Below are 19,671 nucleotides of genomic sequence, written 5' to 3' on the forward strand. Positions count from 1 at the left end.
TCAAGTACTTTTGCTGGAAATCAGTAGACTAATTTAATTCGAATTAACTGCAACACGATTGATGATTACTGAGCCTTTAAATTTTCACTGTTCTTTAAGTTTTTCTGTAGACAGTCACCAACTCATTTATGAGTCACCAACTCATTTATGAGTCATGAGTCATAAACTCATAAACGATCTATCTCAAGGGAAGTGGGATTCCAACCATTTTTCCAGGGCTGAGTAGTGAGTTGGGCTTTCTTTTTACTATTTTCTTAGACTGAGATGATTAATCAGAAGAGCACAATCCTTTACCTGGGATACAGCCTTCTCCTAAAAACAGAAAGTCCAGCTTATAGGGAAAATTACTTCAGGCAGTGAATTTCAAATGCTTCTCAGTAGCTAAATTTCTTAATGTGATATCAAAGAGAAGTCAAATGTCGTTTGAAAATGTAACACTGAGTTCTGCCCCACACTTGACCCTGATCTGCTTTCCTGGAGATAATGGGTCACAATGCCTTGCTTTCTACTTGGACTCTATTTCGCTTTTATTACCTGATGTGTTCACCCACCAGATCACTTTTCTTCTCAAAAGTTTTCATTGTCACTATCTGTAGATAAGCTACTAAGAGTAATGAGCTGTTGCTGCTGCCATTCTTTTTAAACCTCTTTGGATTCCTGGATGGGAGCCATCACTAAAATGCCACTGATTTATTTTGTCTCTTTTCTCTAAATTGAATTTACATATATGTGAATTTTTAAAAAAGTCTTATAAAGAATTACTTTTTAAAAAGTGTTTTAATTCCAGTATAGTTCATATAGTGTTATATTAGTTTCAGGTGTATAATAAAGTGATTCAACAATTTCATACATCACCCAATGCTCATCACAAGTACACTTCTTAAAACCCATCACCTATTTCACCCATTCCCCCAACCATCTCCTTTCTGGTAACTATCAGTTTGTTCTCTATAGTTAAGAGTCTGGTTCTTGGTTTATCTTTCCCTCTCTTTTTTCTTTTACTCATTTGTTTTGTTTCTTAAATTTCCCATATGAGTGAAATACATGGTATTTGTCTTTCTTTGACTTATTTTGCTTAGCATTATACCATCTAGCTCTATCCATGTTGTTACAAGTGGCAAGATTTCATTCTTTCTTATGACTGAATAATATTCCATTGTATACATACACCACCTCTTCTTCATCCACTCTTCTATCAATGAACACTTGTACCATTTACATACCTTGACTATTGTAAATAATGCCGAATAAACATAAGGGTGCATGTATCCCTTTGAATTAGTGTTTTCGTATTCTTTGGGTAAATACCCAATAGTACAATTGCTGGATCCTATGGTAGTCCTATCATTCACTTTCTGAGGAAACTCCATACTGCCTTCCACAGTGGCTGCACCAGTTTCTTTCATCAATGTCTTATAGCTTTCAGAGCACAGTTTTTTTCACTCCTTTGTTAAGTTTATTCCTAGGTAATTTTACTATTTTTTCGTGCATAAAGGATTACTTTTGTGGACATTCTGCCTCATAGCTAAGCCCCAGGACTATGAAGCAAAGCCTTTTAGCTTAAAAATTTTTACTCTTTTTAAGTAATTTTCTTTAAATTATTTATTTTGAGAAGGGGTGAGGAGCAGAGAGAGAGAGGAAGAGAGAGAGAATCCCAAGAAGGCTCCACACTGTCAGCATGGAGCCTGACAATGGGGCTTGAACTCACAAACTGCCAGATCATGACCTGAGCTGAAATCAAGAGTTGGACGCTTAACCGACTGACCCACCCAGGCGCTCCATCTAAACTTGAAAATTTTTAAATCATCACATTGCAGAGACATGTACCAGACAACCAGACAATCAGACACATCAACTTCACTGTATACCTCTATCAAGATTGGTAGGAAAATGAATACATCAGCCTCAGCCTTAGTGAAGAAGAAGGGGGTAAGGGAGGGATTTTTGAGCATCTCATAGCAAGCACAGCTGTTCAGTGCTTTAATTACATGAAGATACAGGCTAATGTAATATAAAAATGTAAGCAATATAGATACATGCCACACCATAAATAAGACAAAGTCATTTATTGTCAGAGTTCAATGCTCTTTCCCTTTCTACCCATCTTAAATACACACACTGCTAGTTGGCATCCGTTATAGCAGAAAGACTATATACAAGAGCCCTGGGTTAAGTTCTGCTGAGCTGGTGACCAGCTGTGGGACTTTGACCAAATAAAGACTCATTTCACACATTTGGATATGCCTACCTTTCAGGAGAATCAAGTGAGATAATGTGTAAGAAAGCACTTTTACAACCATATCACATAAACTATCTTGTAAACACATTGCAATGATTTTGGATAGATACCCACTAAGTTGTTAATAGTGGTTACTTCTAAGGAAGTGAGCAGCACTGAAGATAGATGAAGTGGATCTGAGCTTTTTATTTTTTTTGTATTGTTTGAGGTTTTCAGAAGAGGTCCATTATTACATATGTCTCTTTTAATGATAGTCTTCTTCAAAGTAGAACTATGCAAGCATCTAAAAACCCTTGCTATCTAGGGTTTACATGTTTATTTGCAAGCACTTACATGAATATTGCTATAGCACTTGCAACATGAAAACTCTTAACTCACCCTCTCTATCTGTAGATACAGAGAAAGCTTTAAGTTTCCATCTCCCTTTGCTTCTTGGAGGAGGCTCATAATTGAGCCAAAATTTAAAGTCTAGAAGGAGGCAGTTATATAAATTTAGGTGTTGGGAAATGGGGTGGAGTATGCCAGGGACAAGAGTAGTTATTTTCCAGAACAGAATGTGCAAAGTTGGAGCTAGAATTTAAAGTAGGCAGCCCAGCTATACCTGGTTAAGAACCTTAAGTTCTATGGAACAAAGATCCTTTAATGTCAAAGGACTGACAACAGAAATCTAAGAACTTGACAATCTTACATCGAAAGGGACTGAATAGAAAACCAAAAGGAGGTTAGAGAAAGAAGATAATGGAGGTTGTGCCATGGGACTCAAATGTGGAGACCAAGAACATGAAAATAAAATGTCACCTAGAAGAAACAAATGTAGTTGTTAAGTCTTTAAATATAGATTTGAGACTTCCTTCCTCTGAAATTTGGTACATCTTACAGTATAGAATCTCAGGGGCACCTGGGTGGCTTAGTTGGCTGAGCATCTGACTCTTGATTTTGCCTCAGGTCATGATCCCAGAGATGTGGGATTGAGCCTTGTGTCGGGCTCTGTGCTAAGCATGGAACCTGATTGAGATTCTCCCTCTCTCTCCCTCTGCTTCTCTGTCCCGCTGTGTCTCTCTCTCAAAAAAAAAAAAAAATAATAACAAAACAAAAAAAAAGGAGTCTTATAATTTGGTGATCATACAGTATAGTAGAAAACAATTTGTAATTTGAAATCAGAAGATACGGGTTCAAGTATTGGTTGCACCAATCACTAACTATATAATCATGAGTGAGTCTTCAATATCTCTGTACTCCAGAGTTTGCTTATTTTCAGCATGGAGTTCATGATCATTTCTACTCCACAGAGTTGTTCAGCAGGATAAATAAGAATGTATGTTAAGATGCAATAATGTAATAAGGAAAATTGTGATATTAATAAACTAAAATAATCTCTTATATTAGTTGTGCATGTAGTAAGTGCCAGACACCGTGCTAAGAGCTTCACTCTCTTAATATATCTCATGAGGCTGTTTGGTTAAAGGTAACACTCAGGGATTCATTCATTCACTTGATATATATCCATTGGACACCTTTCTGTCATGTCTAGTGAATCCTACATTGTCACACATCCTACATTGAAAGAGTTTATTATACTTATCATGGTGAATATTTTGTAGTCAATATAAATGTTGAATTGCTTTGTTGTAATACCTGAACCTAATATAATATTATATGTCAACTATACATCAATTTGAAAAAGAAGGCTTGCCATTTAGTGGGGAATGCAAAGGGGAAAATGTCTCACTTAGGAAGAATAAAGAACCCTATTTGCTTGTGTGTGTGTGTGTGTGTGTATGTGTGTGTGTGAAGGTATAGGTGGTCAGATAAGCGCTTACCAAGATGATAATGTCTAAAAACACTGAATTCTAAAGTAATGCTCTTCCAATGGTTAATCAATCTACTGGTTTTTAAATCTGTTTGGCGGATTGAGATGAGACCAGTATTTTGTCTTAATTATCAGTGACCCTACTTATTTGTTTCAGAAGACTCTTGAGAATCGAGATGCGTTACTCAAGTGGCAGTGAGATCCGACAACTCTCGGCATGTCTGGCATCCTGACATGGCAAATAAACTAAAGCCTGCTTATGTAACTTTGAGGAAGACTCCTGGGAGAACTTCTCAAAGAAGTCAGGCTTGAGGAACTTGACCCAGTGATTGTGAATTCAGTGTGGCAGGTGTCACTTGAGTCTGTCTGGCCCTGCCCTGGATGTGTGCCTGGGCCTTAGGGAGTGAGAGGGGAGGCTGAAAATAAAAACTAAAAGAACTATTTAGTTAAGCCCTGAGGCACACATGACATTAGGCAGCACTGTTTTAGAACTCCACAAACAGCAACTTGCCCACAGACCAGCATACAGGCCCAGTGAGAGCTGCCGTGGCAGAGATGGAGGAAATGGGAAAACACTCACAGTGCCTTCAAGACACAGCTGGGTCCTGGAGAGGAGATGTGGTGACTAGAGCAGGGGACATATTCATAAGCCCATGTGAGCCACACAAGACCTTCCTGGCTTCCTCAGCAGCAGGTTGCAAGAGCCAAGAAAGTTGGAATTATTGATATTAAGGTGATGTCATTACTCCCCATGTACTACTGAGACCAGAAACATTGGTTACATATAACAGGGAAATAGGAAGAGAGTGAGAGAGAGTATTAAATAAAGATAAGAGCAGAAAATGACAGGAAAAACAAAATTGAGCTTATCTGGCCATATGCTTGAAGAGGTCCAAAGCAATCTCTCCATCTAATGTCAACGGGCTCCAAAGCAAGTTTCTACCTTTAGCAAGATAAATGAGGAATATGCCCAATGTCTATAACATCCTGATGAGATCACTGTGTTGATTAGACTAAGGGACTGCATTTTCTAAATGCAAATACATCCTATCCTGAGTATATCTTCACATGGTAGACACAAGAGAAAACAAATGAGATGCCAGGTTAGAGGCTTTGAGCACATCAATATGCAAACCACTTTTTAAGCCTGTTTCCATTTTCTCTCCATTTCTGAGCCAATTTTACAGAGCAGGTAACCTATAACTCAAAACAATCTCTCCATGACCCTATTTCATTCAGCATCAAGATTCTAATCAATATCCTATTTCCTTTAATAGTCATAGGCATAAGCTCTAAAAATAACTTCATCGGCTCTATATATGTGTCATTTGGAATTTTGAATGTATAAGGGTGTGTATGCCCAGCCCAGGGAAATTACTGAAAATGGTCTTAAATCTCAGTAATGGCCCAAATCTCAAGCCCTGGGATATTTCTCTCCTTCCAAAAAAAAAAAAAAAAAAAGAAAGAAAAGAAAAAAATCCCACTCTGTGCCCACTCATGATTTGTTCAGATGATTTGTAAGAAATTGCACACCTATCTCACTTTGCAAAACAAGAAATCACTTTCAAAGGAGAGCGGAATAAAACATCTATCCATCTCATTCTCTGGGAAATTACCAACTCAAAATATTCTGCTTTTGATGTTCTTCTTTCTTTCCTCTAAACGAACCTCAGGCTAATGTATATTTATGTTTTCAGTGGAACTATTGTGCTTGTCCAAAAAGAAAAGGGGGGGGGGTGGGACAGGGATGTCTGAGAAACTGCAATAAGCAAAAATAAAGGACAGTAAATAAAACAAATAATAAATAAGTAAAAATAGGAAATTTCCTCAGGAAAAAAAGAGAAATTCAGATTTATCTTATTATGAGATCGATAGATGCATATTACTTGGAAACCTGTTTGTGCACAGGGACCTCTCCTCCAGGACTTATCCTTGGGAATTTTCTCCGCCCTACTGGGCTTGGTAGCTCAGAAGGAGTTTCCTTCAACGTTTCAAAACTCAGAGGAACTTGTCACCTTTCCCAGACACAGAGAAGGATAAACAGCTTTCTTTAAAGTTTTTTATATTTTATGTCCTAACAGGTATTAGGAAAGGAGTATTTCTCAGTTCTGATATCAATACAGGTTTTGGGGTAAAGGAGAGGCTTAGGGTGGGTGTTGTGATGATGTAAGGCTGGGCACTAATTCAATCAAAATGTCAAGAAACAGTTAACCCTTCATACTCTTCTTCTCAAATAAGTGTAACTGCACTTTGACAGAATGTAAACTGAAGATTTGGGAAATTTAAAAACATATAAGTAAGCTTCTATGCCTTGTAAGGTCGGTACGCAATCATCTACTTGGGTGTATTATTCACAGCTCACTAGTCACTTCTCTGAAAATTTCAATTCCACTTAAATTGCTTCAACATCTTTAAAGTTCAAACTTAGAACATCAACATTGTGTATTTAGGAATATTGTAGGGGGGAAGTAATTACCCGTTTGGTTCATATTTAGTAGTTGTCTATTTTGAACTATAGTCTATAAGTTGTAAAGGTAAGAAATGGATTCACCTATAAAGGGCTTAGGTTTAATTAAGCAAATAAAATTCACATATGTGAAAATAGTGGACAAACAGTATTATGTATCATTATACTTCATGTAATTAAAAATATAATATAATATAATAAGTGCTAATTTTTTGCTGCAGCAATAAACAGAAAAGTGGTTGGGACTTACCAATATAAGCTGTCGTGGATCAATGTCTGTATGTATCCAGAGGAATGCTTATATATACACATACATTATAAGTGTGTCTTCCAAACTTCTGTGATAATAAAAACCACCTGGAGAATTGATTTTTTAATAGGCTTTCTCAAGACCTACCAAAATGAGCTCTTAGAGAAGGGGCTCAAGAATCTGCATTTTTAACAAATGACTCAGTTGATTCAGATCAGGCAGGTTTAGATCCTTGGTCCTCAAAACAATTCCATGAGAATATTATTATCCCTCTTTTATAGTTGAGAAAACTGAGGTTAGAGAGATTAATGAACTATTCAAAGGATTTCCAACTTAGGATAAAACAATCTGACTTCCAAAATTTTTGTTCTTTTTTACTGCGCTAAGCTTTCTTTGTTCTCTGAGAAAATGATCTGGTTGGATGTGGAAACATGGAAATACAGAAAAATTCATTTCTATTGCTCCTTTAAAACATTACCTTCTGTTTTAAAGTGCTGGAGAAAAGAACATTGAGCCCTTGAATAAGAAAGTGCATATTGATATAGCCCTTCCATTTAACAGGAAGGTAGCATAAGTAATTCTGTACCTGGCTTTTTTCATTCAACACTCTGACCTGGGGATGACAGCACATCGGGATACAGAGACTCCCTTCACTCCTTTCCACAGAGCCCAAGTAACACATTATGTAGCTAGAACTCAGTTTATTCAGTCAGTCCCTTATTAATGGACCCTGGGCTTGTTTCCAGGTTTTTGCTCTAACAGATTATGCCTTAAGGAATAGGCCTGTGCAGAGGCCATTTTGCACTTTCACCAGTGTGCATCCATGGGAAATCCAATATTCTTAGAAGAGGAATGGCTGAGTCAGAAGTTAAACACATATTTAATTCTGATAGACACTGTCAAACACCCCTAAAAATTCTGTACCATTTTTAATTTCTAACGTCAGTATATGAGCATGCTTTATTCCCCATAGCCTTTCTCACATATATATCATCAAATATCTTTGTTTTGTCCCAGCTGCGAGGTGAGCAGTGGTTCTGTGGTGCAGTATTAATTACAGTTCTTTTATTATGAGCAAGAGTTGAAGGGCAAGTTTATATTTCATCTGTTTTTTGTGAATAATGATCTCTACTTATCTCTAGCTCATTTTTTCTATAGTTTTTTTGGGGGGTGGGCATCCCCCAAAATTTTTAACGTAATTTAATTTACCAAACTTTCCCCTATTGGTTATGCATTTTTAGTCAGAGTTTGGAACATTTTTCCTATTCCCAAGTTATAGGGAAATTCATTTATACTTTCTGATAGTTTTTATTTGTAGTTGGAATTTTAAAAAGTTCCTGAAGAGATTCTTATGTATACCAAAGCACCAGTTTAAAAATCTAAGGTTAGAAAGTGATGTCAAACATTGCAATTATTTACATGAGAAATGTTTAATAATCTGTCATGTTCATGTTTTTCTTAATTCTTCTAGATGACGTCAGTCTGAAGTCTTCTTGCCTGTATGATAAAATGTTCCATTAGTAAAACAGAAAAAGATGATTTCTGGAGTAACGTATGGTCTTTATGAATAAACATAGTTGATTTTTGAAAACTTTACCTTTCTAAGAGAAGACAACATAAACCATTATGATGCAGCCCACAATCCAGCCAATCAAGAGAAGAATAGGGACCAGTAGGCGTGATATTGTAGATTCTGCTTAAAAATAAAGAAAAGAAAATAGTAGGTAGGTCATTTTGGCATAACATCGTCTGAATCAAAAGAATAAAAGGAATGTGATCATATCAAGAGAAAAAAATACTCTCTTTAGTCATTGTCAGATATGATTATCTTCTGTTTTACAAAGGGTATGTGGGACTCAGCTGGGTATTTGAAACGAAAGATCTGTGTTCAAACGATAGGCCTTCCTTTCATAGTTATGTGACCTTGGGCAACTCTGAGCTTGAACTTCCCTATTTGTGGACATAATGAAACTTGTGATATCTACCTCCCTGAGTTGTTGGGGGGATCAAATGATACTGTGCATGTGTAAGGGCTTTGCAAACTCTAACCTTCCTGTGTGTGTGCCTAGTGTATACAGAACACATCCCTGCATTTGTTCAAGAGCACAGAGAGCAGCTGTTTACAAAGAAATAATCGATAATGACTCTCGAGGCAATTCCCTCTAAACTAAATAATCATAACATAGGGAAAGTTTTTGAAAATTGTTGTTAGCCTTCATAGCTGACTTTAATCCTAAGTATCATAGGAAAAGAAAAGCATTATACTTTATATGATCATTCTTGATTAGAGAAGAGATTCTATTTTGTTAACATGTTCAATGGAGCAACCAACACTGATCCAACATACATAAAAGACATTGTAATAATGATTCCCCCTATGTCTATTTGTACCCTTCTCTGAAAAAAGCAATTTATAAAATTATCATTTTTTAAATATTACTTGCACAGGCACACCACACAAAAAGATCCAAAAAGAGCACAAAAAGGCATCATATAGAATTAACATCCCTGCGCTAAGGACTCAGATATAGTCTTGATTGAAAAACACAATTAGTTTTGTGCCACCAGCTAACAAAGAGAACACATATTCTTAGCAATTGCGTGTTACCATTTCTATCACTTAAAAAAAAGTGAAGTTTTTTTTTATATGTGCTGTTAAAACAAAATCATCAGGAAAAAAGACGCTTCTAAAATTAGGAGGCCCTCTTATAAAAGCAAACTTTGTGCAGTTAAAATGAATTTTAATAGTTTAAATCTATCTTTCTAGGAATGTTGGAATGTCTCTTAACTCTCACAAATTCAATGGGTTTTCCTTGCTTCTCCATCTCTCTGTGACCTTGAGCAAAACATTAACCACTCAGTGAAAAAACCTTTCTCTTTACCTATCTTGTGGTATCACTTTAAGGATAAGGCAAATATTATGATATGCCCTTTACTCTCATTTGGATGAAAGCCTTTATGAATTAAGGTGCCATTACAGTGGAAGTACATAGCAGTAATATTTTTGAACTGTTCATATATGTGATTTCACATTTTTTCCCAGTTTCAAAGAACTTAAAAATACCAATATTCTAGTTGAGCATTTGTAAGTACCTTATACAAGCATATTCTAATACAATTCTAAAATTTACATATAATAAAGCCCTAAAGGTATATATCTCATTATTTATTACTCATTGTAAAACAGTACAATTGACTGTGCATTTCAACACTGAGTATGCCTGCATGTGTGTTCTTTTAACACGAATATTTTAAGTTTTACCATAATCTGTAGCATTGTTTTGAAACAGGAATATATAGGAACACAACATACTTTGCATAGGTCACTTACATTATGGCACAAACAAGTACAAAACTTCTTTTTAAATATGAAGAGTGATTTCAAAATGGTTCTCTCTGTCCAATTCTGAGCATGCCCAAACGGTTATACCTGGAAGTATCCTTAAGGGCACTGTGCTCTGAAACAAGACTGTCTGCATTCAGAATCTGCTGCCACCACTTTCTAGTATGTGATCACAGGCAAGTGACTATACTTGGCTATGCCTCAGTTTTCCTATCCGTAAAATGGAAATGATGACAATACTGCATATCTCGGTATGCAGATGAAGAGCAAACAGTTCCTATTGGTATTGTAATAAAGTGTTTCTTGGATACAATATACATTCAGCCCCTTTTGTCATATTAGAGTCAATCATTTTTCTTAAATATAATACACATTTTAAAACCAGAAAGTAAGAAATTCAGATCTGAGGCATGTCAGAGATGACTAAGTCCATTTTATTTATTTTCATTTTAGAGTCAGAAAACAGTCCCAGAGAGGTAGAGGGGCTTCCCCTAACTCACATGGCCGTTCAGTAGCAGATCTGTCCTCAATTCTGATCCAGCACACCACAATACCTCAAATCTTGTACAACACTGGAGAATAACTGACTTCTAAGTCCTCTTTCAAAACAAGCATGAACAAATTAAGCTCTTTTGTTTGTCTGATCTTTTTAAACTATACGTAATGTATAGACATGATCCATAAACTGTACATTGAATGTCTTTTTTGTAGCCATGCTAACATATATGATTAAGGCCCATTTAGCAGAGATGCCGCATTCTTAAGAATAACTGAGAAATACTAAATACGGGGGAATATAAAATAAACCAGAGAGCTTGGACCTGTTTTGCCAAGAGGGTCTGATGCCTTAAATCTTACCTTTTTCAGCCATTCTTCCTGTTGCTGGGTGGGTTGGTCAGGGCCACGCTCACCTCTTTGTTGTTGTCATGCAGCGTCTCTTTGAACTTTAAATAGAGAGATATCTGAAGAGTGTGGCAGCTGCCTCTCTCCTGACTGCCAATTGTCTGCAGAGTGATGTAAGGTGTTGGAGGACAGAACTCCTCTGGCTCTTCTTTACCCTGTTATTGTGGAGGAAACAAGGGGCTACATAAGCTAAACAATTAAATCAGCTGAGCTATCCTAACCCAGAGATGAGCAGATTTTTAATTCACCCAATGCCTTCAGACGACATGGAGAAAATGTTTAGGAAAAGGGGTGTATGGAGGAAAAATGGCATTGCAATTAGACAAGTTCTATCAAGGAGAGAGGGTGATCTACTGGGGGAAAAGAACACTTTGGCGTTGGAAAGACACGGCTTCAAATTCCAACTCTGCTATTTCTGTAATGAAGGCCAAGCTGCTTAATCTGAGCATCAGCCTCTTGAATTTTAAAATGGGAATAGTGATACCTATCCACAGCGGAGGGGTCGAAAAGTTGCGATGAAAAAGCTATGTGAAATACAGATGTGTATTACATTACAGAATGCAAAAGATAAAGTAAATTAAGTGGTGCCCTTTGCTGTGAACCATTCTAAAAAGAGAACATTTTAATACGAATGTACTAGAAACTAACACAACGAAAGGCTGGGGTATTGCCTAGAATTTTCAGAGAGCAGTCATAAGCTTGTTTTTATTAGCAATGTATAAAAATAGGACATTCCATTTTTCAGAGTCCAACCTGGTTTATGTAATATGACCCAGACTGTGCTCCAGATTCTCACCGGAATAACTTTAATTTTCAGGTCTGGATGGAAAAGTTAGGCAAAATGACCCTGTGACCAGCTTCTCAAAAAGCCCACCACGAGATTAAGGGTGTCCTCCTTGAAAAGACAAGACTTGCCTGATCAAGTCCACCTCCACAGAGCTCCGAGAGGGAACACATCACACCACTGACCAGGATCCACCCATGGTTCTCCATCTTCTAGAAAAAATATTCTGAGCTCCTCATTGAGTACCTGAAAAGCTTCATCTTCCTACTTTCCCACCTGCAGTGATGCCTCAGCTACTGTGAATCCTTTGTGATGTATGAATTTGGGATGAATTGATTTTCTACTTCAGTCATATGCCTATAGATTAGGCTGTGCAGCCAATAACCTGGTAAGTTTATTACATGATTATGCAATATCACTTATGTTATATCACTTAAGCTAAGTTGTCATCTCTCTTTCTCTATATACAATTTAATATTTTTTAAAAAAATGCCTGAGTATACCAGATAAGAAGAGAGACATGTACTATCTATGTAACAAAATCCCTGGTAAAGTCCAATTTTTTTAAATATTAAATAATTATATATTTTAAAAAGGTTAATGAGGCAAGATAAACAGAATGAAAAAGAGGTGATTGACTCTCACTTAAATACTGACTTTTTAAACTAAATAGATTCAAATAAATACCCTATCTTAAGACAAAAAAAAGATATTAAAAAGAAACAGTGAGGCATCCTCCAAAAAACAAATATACATATATACTAGTATTAAACAATTTGCCTAAAGTGGTTAAAAACGGACTGTATGAAAACATTTCTACATTAAAATTACCTTAAGCTTTCTTTTTGATATAAAATTGACTTATTAACATTATTGCTATCAATTTGAATTTTGAGGAGGAATTACTTTATAACCCATCATTTACTTTTCTTTGTTTTCTACAGAAGATGACAGAGAAAGAGGGAATAGAAAACTAATTCAATGAACATGAATTACCCAGATCTCAGAAAAGAGCTCAATCTAGAATCTCATTTCTTTGGTAACCCATCAGTAAATTTTAAAAATAATTATAATGTTTATTGAGGAAAATTTTTTTTATTCATTAATAAACTAAATTCACTTTGGTTTTTTTTGTTTGTTTTTAGATTCAATTATGTTTTATTTTAAATTTCACAGAATTAATTATTATTTGTTTTGTGTAGCTTTTTGTGTTCCTTACAGTTTCTTTATTTTTTCTTAGTTTATTATCAAGTTGGTTTCCATATAACACCCAGTGCTCATCCCAAGTGCCCTCCTCCACAGCCATCACCCCCTAAATTCACTTTGAATTCACAAATGCAAGGGCCTATATTTGACAATTTTCTGATCTTCCTCTTAGGGCAAACCATTTAGAAACGTTTTACATTTCTACTTTGCATAAATTACCTCAAGAGTTAGTTCTCAAATCTCTTATTATCAAAGTGGCACTAGATTCTTCTAGGGTACTTAAGCTAAAAAAGTCAAATATTTGGCTTTTTATTTAATATAAATCATAATTCTTCATTTTTCAAATTTTTTCTAACCAATAGTGTCTGGAATTATAGTAGATAAATCTGCACATGAGAGATTAAATGGACAAATTCCTCTTAAGACCTAAGCTTACCCAAACTGCCTCAAAAAGAAATAGAAAATTTGAATAGACTTATAACAAGTAAAGCAACTGAAGTTATAATAAAAAATGTTTCACCAAGAAAAGCCCTGGAGGCACCTGGGTGGCTCAGTCAGTTAAGGATGGGACTTCAGGTCATGATCTCACAGTCTGTGAGTTCCAGCCCTACATCAGGCTCTGTGCTGACAGCTCAGAGCCTGGACCCTGCTTCAGATTGTGTCTCCCTGTCTCTCGCCCCTCCTCTGCTCACATTCTGTCTCTCTCTCCCCCCAAAAATAAATAAAAATTAAAAAAATAAGTTTTTAAAAAAGCCCTGAAACAAGTATCTTCACTGGTGAATTCTACCAAACATTTAGAGTTAGCACCAATACCTCAAACACTATAGAAGAGGAGGGAAGACTTACTTCCCAACTCATTCTATGAGGCCAGTATTACTCCAATACCAGGACCAAAGCTTTTATAAGAAAAAAACCAAAGACCAATTTCTCTAATGAATGTAGGTGCAAAAATTCTCAACAATGAACTAACAAACCAAATCCAGCAACATACAACATCCTGAAGTACATCCCAAGACCAAGTGGGATTTAACCCAGGAATGAAAAGTTGGCACAACATTCAAATACCAATTCATGTAACACACCATATTAATAAGTTTTTTTAAAAACCCAAAACACAAAAAACACATGATCATCTCATTAAATGCAGAAAAAGCATTTGACAAAATCCAACACTCAACAAATTGGTAATAAAAGGGAACTTCTTAAACCTCATAAAGGGAATCTATAAAACACTCACAGCTAGCATCATACTTAATGGCAAAAGATGCTCCCCTCCCCCACCAAGAGCATGAACAAAACAAGAATGTTTACTCTTGTACTTTGATCCAATATTGTACTGGAAGTTGTAGCCAGGAGAATCAGGCAAGAAGATAACATGAAAGTCATCCAAATTAGAAAAGAAGAATTAAGCTGTCTTTATTTGCATATGACATGATCTTATATATTAAAAATCCTAAAGAACCCCTTCTGCACACACACAAAGTAACTCTTTTAGACCTAATAATCAAATTCAGCAAGATTGCAAAATATAAGATCAACATGCAAAAGTCAGTTGTATTTCTACACAGTAGCAATGAACAGTTTGAAAATTAAGAAAAAATATTACAATATCATCAAAAAGAATAAAATATTTAAGAATAAATTTAATCAAAGATGGATAAGCCTTGTAACTAAAGACTAACAAAAGCTTGCTGAAGGAAATTAAAGAAAATCTAAATAAATAGAAAGACATTCAGTATTCATGAATTGAAATATTTAATATTGTTAAAGATGGCAATATGACTCAAAACAGTCTACAAGGTCAGTGTATTCCTATCAAAATCCCAATGGCCTTTTTTGCAGAAGTGGAAAATCTAATCTTAACATTCATACGGAATTGCAAAGGGCCCTGAATAATCAAAACAATCTTGAAGAGGAAATAGAAGGGACTCACACTTACTGATTTGAAAATGTACTACAAAGCCACAGTAATCAATAATGTGTGGTAGAGGCATAAGAAGAGACCTACAGGTGAATAGAATAGAACTGAGCATCCAGAAATAAATCCACACACTAATGGTTAATTGATTTTCAACAGGAATGCCAAGACATTATATTAGAGAAAGAATGGTCTTTTCAACAAATGGTGCTGGGACAACTAGTCTTCCACATGCAAAAGAATGAAAGTGAACCCCTACCTCATACCATATACAAAAATTAAGCGAAAATGAACCAAAGACCTAACTGTAAGAGCTAAAACTATAAAATCAGAAGAAATTATAGGAGTAAATCAGGCAACAGTTTCTTAGATAAAGAAACATAAAGTACAAGCAATCAAAAAAAAAATAGATAAATTGGCCTTCACCAAAATTTAAAACTTTTGTGTATCAAATACCATCAAGAAAGGAGAAAGATCATCTATGGAATGGGAAAAAATATTTGCAAATCATATATCCGACAATGGTCTAGTGTTCAGAATATACTAAAAACAGTTATTTTTTAAAAAAAGTCTTACAACTCAACAATAAAGAGACAACCCAATTTAAAAAGGGCAAAGCATTCAAATAGATTTTAATCCAAAGGAAATGTTTGAGTACTCAATAAGCATAAGAAAATACACTCAAATTGTTAGTCATTAGAGAAATGCAAATCAAAACCATAATGAGATACCACTTAACCCCCACTAAGATGGCTAAAGTAAAAAAGTTGAACAATAACAAAGGTTGACAAAGATGTGGAGAAATTAGACCCCTCATGCAATGCTGGTAGGAATGTAAAAACAGTTTTGTAATTCCTCAAAATGTTAAATACAGAACTACCTTATGACCTAGCAATTCCATTCTTAACGTGTATACCCAAGTGATTTGAAAATGGGTATACAAAAACTATATACAAAAGTTCATAGCAGCATTTATTCATAAGGGTCAAAAAGTAGAAACAAGCCAAATGTTCATAAACTGATTAATAGATAAACTAAATGTGGTAAAACCACACAGTATAATATTCAACCATTCCTACAACATGGTTGAACCTTGAAAATATCATGCTATGTAAAAATGTCTTCTTGTATTGTGTGATTCTATCTGTATGAAAAGTCCACAATAGGAGAAACCATAGAGACAGAAAGTAGATTAGTATTGCTCTGGACTGGGGGAGATGGGAATGGGGAGTGATGGCTAAGGGGTATTGAGTTTTTTTACAAGTTCAAATTAGTTCTTGAAACAAGAAAGTCTTAGAAAAGAACCCCAGACCTCCAAGGCAAAAAATCAGACACAAGTGAAACAGGATTAGAAAGGACAAGGAGTTAGTGTGACTCCAACATGATGAGCCAGGAGGACAGCAGTAAGGGAGGAATTCAGGTAGTAAGGAGGCTTTATCAGCTATTGTTAGAATTATGTTTTTTCCCTCTGAGTGAAACAAGGAGCCAATAGAAGGTTTTGAAGAGAGAGAACATGATCTGACTTCTGTTTTTGAAGTATCATTGCAGCTACTGTGATTGGGAACAAGGGAAGAAGCAGAGAGACTTGTTAGGGACTATTGTAAGGATACAGACAAGAGATGGTGGAGACTTGGACCAGGGTGTTGGGTAATTCTCATCAAGAAAGATGACTATTAATGAGGGCAGAAAGTAATGTGGCACATTACTGTGGATCTGACTAATACGGCTTTGAGGGTTGGGTGGGACATTCCATATTATGAACTTTTGTTGACCAAATTGCCGTGTCAAGAAATTTGTGTGTTCAAAGTCCAATCAAAAGGTTCACTAAATTGCAATAGAATGTATTGAGCAATATTTATCTATCTGAGGTGTCTAAAATATGAAATGAGATGGGCGCCTGGGTGGCTCAGTTGGTTAAATGTCTGGATTCAGCTCAGGTAATGATCTCACAGTTTGTGGGTTCGAGCCCCGCATCAGGCTCTGTGCTGACAGCTAGCTCAGAGCCCGGAGCCTGTTTCAGATTCCATGTCTCCCTCTCTCTCTGACCGTCCCCTGCTCGCATTGTCTCTCTCTGTCTCTCAGAAATAAATAAAACATTACAGTTTTTTAAAAATATGAAATGAATGAGATTAATAAGATTAATGAGTAAGAGGCAACAAAGGATTACAGACTACTTTATCTTCTTCCCTGGGACTCCTTACATGTCATAGAAAAGAAAGAGTGGCTCAAGGCAGCAGACACTATGATAGTGGAGAAGGAGGGACTCAGGATCAAGTTTGAATGCCAACTCTGGCTTTCACTGTGTGAACTTAAACAAGTCATGTATACTCTTGAGTCTATTTCTCATGTGTACTCTGAGTCTATTTCTTCATTTGGAAAATGAGAGAAATAGCATGCCGGGTCATTGCAGAATTAGAGATAAATGAGTACTATATGCTCAGTGCTAGCCTAACACATAGTAGATTCCCAATACATGGTATTTGTTATCCTTAAATCATGATAAGCAGAGATAAAGAGGAATGAGAAGCAACATGTATAAAGAACTAGATGTTCCCTGATAAATGTAGTCACAGTCATTCCTGAGGGTTGTTTTAGAGGAACCTTATCTCTTGACCCTCGGGCCACAGCATAAAGGGAGGTTGCAGGAATCCATTTTTCAACACCCACTCACTCCCCAATGCACTTCTGATTTAGCTTCTGCCTGCATTTTTCTATTAAAACAACTTGTTCCTATGATCACGAAGATCTATTATCATGTAAATTCCACGTGGGTAAAGTCCATGGAAAATTTTCAGTCTTGATCTTACTTACTGATGACCTCTTAGTGTCACTTGGTTACTTTATTCTTCTTGAAATTCTCTCTCCTCTTGGCTTCTGTGGCATCAGATTCTTCTGACTTTTCCCATTTTTAACTGTTTATTTTTAGTCTTGTATGTTTATTTTCATCTACCCAAACATTAAAGATTTGTTTCTTGGTAAATATATCAGCACAGCTTTCGGGACATGAGAAGACGGTTTGGAGAGAGCTGATAAGTGAACTCACAAAGTCATGTGCATTTACAGAGCCCTGAGTGTTCCTTTCAGGGCCAGCTTCTCCGTGTGTAACCTGTACAGTCATCCAGGACTCCATGCCAAGAAGGGCCCCATGCATGGCTTAATGCTCTGATGTCAGTGTCTTGAAATTCTTAATAATTTTATCTTTGATCTTGGGTTTCATCAGAGTTGATGAAGCAACGGAGCATGCGCACAAGCAGAGGGATACTCAGGAGACCGTGTACGTGCGCTGTAGCGATCCAGCCAGCCACCGCTAGTGTATGCGCAGGCCCAGGCTCCAAGTCCTGTAACAGCATCCACAATGCAGTGGACGCTGAGGGCAGGCCAGAGCCTCGGACAGTGCAGATCTGAGGGGAGCATGGGCGTGGGGCCAGGTTGGGACCTGGGCAGAATGGAGTCCGTGATGGCAGCAGGCATGCCTGGAAAAGTAAAGTGACTTCCAACTTCAGAGTCAGCCTCCTTCCTACCTCTCACCTTCATGCTGCTTTCTTAGTATCCATGACCTCATTGGTGACATAGCATGTTCAGTGATTTTTACATGATTCATGATATGATGCATTCAGTGATTATATATGAGAATCCCTTATTAGCCTACTTTGAAGTATAAACGAAGTTAAGGAAGAAGGCTGATAGATTCCCAAATGTGAGCATCTATATATCCATTTCTTATTCTAAGACATATTCTCTAAACTTCAAGCCACTGTCACTAGTACCCTCACCTTGCAAAACAGTATATGAAATATGCTTTCAGCCTGAATCTATTTCTTGAATATTTTCATATAGATAAAGACACAGGGAAAAAATAAAGTACTTTTTCAGTGTCATTCTTAATATAGTACTCCTGTTCTTGGAGTCGTAGCCTGAGCAATTTCCACTAACACAGACACAAAAGGTGCTATTACTTCAGATTGATGTTTATTGGCTGAGTTGGATGGTTTTACCACTCAGAGAATCTTTGTGTTTCAAAGATGCATTGGCTATAAAAGGGAATTATCTGCACAGATCTGACAGATTCCAACATTCTTAAAAAATTAAAAGAAAAAACTCATTACTGAGTCATGACAACAGGTTGAATACACGGATGGTAGAGTCACAGTGTCAGGGGTTTGACTCTCTGTTCTACTACTATACTATTTGTGGGACCTGGGACCAGGTTACTTACAGGAAAATTCTTCAGACTTGGAAATAAGGCAGACAGATAGGGGCAGATCCTTTTAGTATCATGTAAGGGCAAAGGCCAGTCAAGGACTGTCAAGACCTGTACTGTGTTCACCTCATTTTTACTACTGGTTGAAGTTCCCGTACTTAGGGAATTTACTTGCTACCTTGTAAATTTCTGTCCAGTAGAGATTCAAGTAATTTATGTCCAATGGAGCAGATAACCCCAAATCTCAATGGCCTGCAGGACATTAACCAGTTCTATATCTAGTTTGTCAATCTCATTCTAGCATTTCTTTGTTATGTTGAGGATAAATATAGCCTTAACGCTCTTTGAACTGATCATAACACCTTTTTCCCCCCTTATGAGTTCAATAAAATATTTGATACAGATTCTTTTACATTTGTCTGAGCGTTCTGATTTTATCTTTCTGAAAAGCATGCTTTAACCTGACTTTACTCTCTTGGCCTCAGTTTCTTGATCTGTAAAACAGAGATGATAAGACTAATTTGTAGGATTATCATGAAAGTTAAGTGCC

General features: G+C 36.4%; 1 protein-coding gene across 1 annotated transcript in view; it reads right to left on the reverse strand.

The window, feature by feature from the left end:
* Positions 1–8,177: 8,177 nt before the first annotated feature.
* The window catches only part of STRIT1 (small transmembrane regulator of ion transport 1), a 31,438-nt gene continuing 19,944 nt past the window's right edge, over positions 8,178–19,671 (reverse strand). The window contains exons 2-4 of the mRNA XM_039236024.1: positions 10,968–11,167; positions 8,364–8,459; positions 8,178–8,263 (exon numbers count right to left, since the gene is read on the reverse strand). Of these exons, the coding sequence (XP_039091955.1) occupies positions 8,368–8,459; positions 10,968–10,980 (105 nt within the window). The 5' untranslated portion in view covers positions 10,981–11,167 and the 3' untranslated portion in view covers positions 8,178–8,263; positions 8,364–8,367. The remainder of the gene's footprint in view (positions 8,264–8,363; positions 8,460–10,967; positions 11,168–19,671) is intronic.

This window comes from Hyaena hyaena, unplaced genomic scaffold, assembly GCF_003009895.1.
Source record: "Hyaena hyaena isolate Hyena2069 unplaced genomic scaffold, ASM300989v1 scaffold_105, whole genome shotgun sequence".
Taxonomy (NCBI): Eukaryota; Metazoa; Chordata; class Mammalia; order Carnivora; family Hyaenidae; genus Hyaena; species Hyaena hyaena.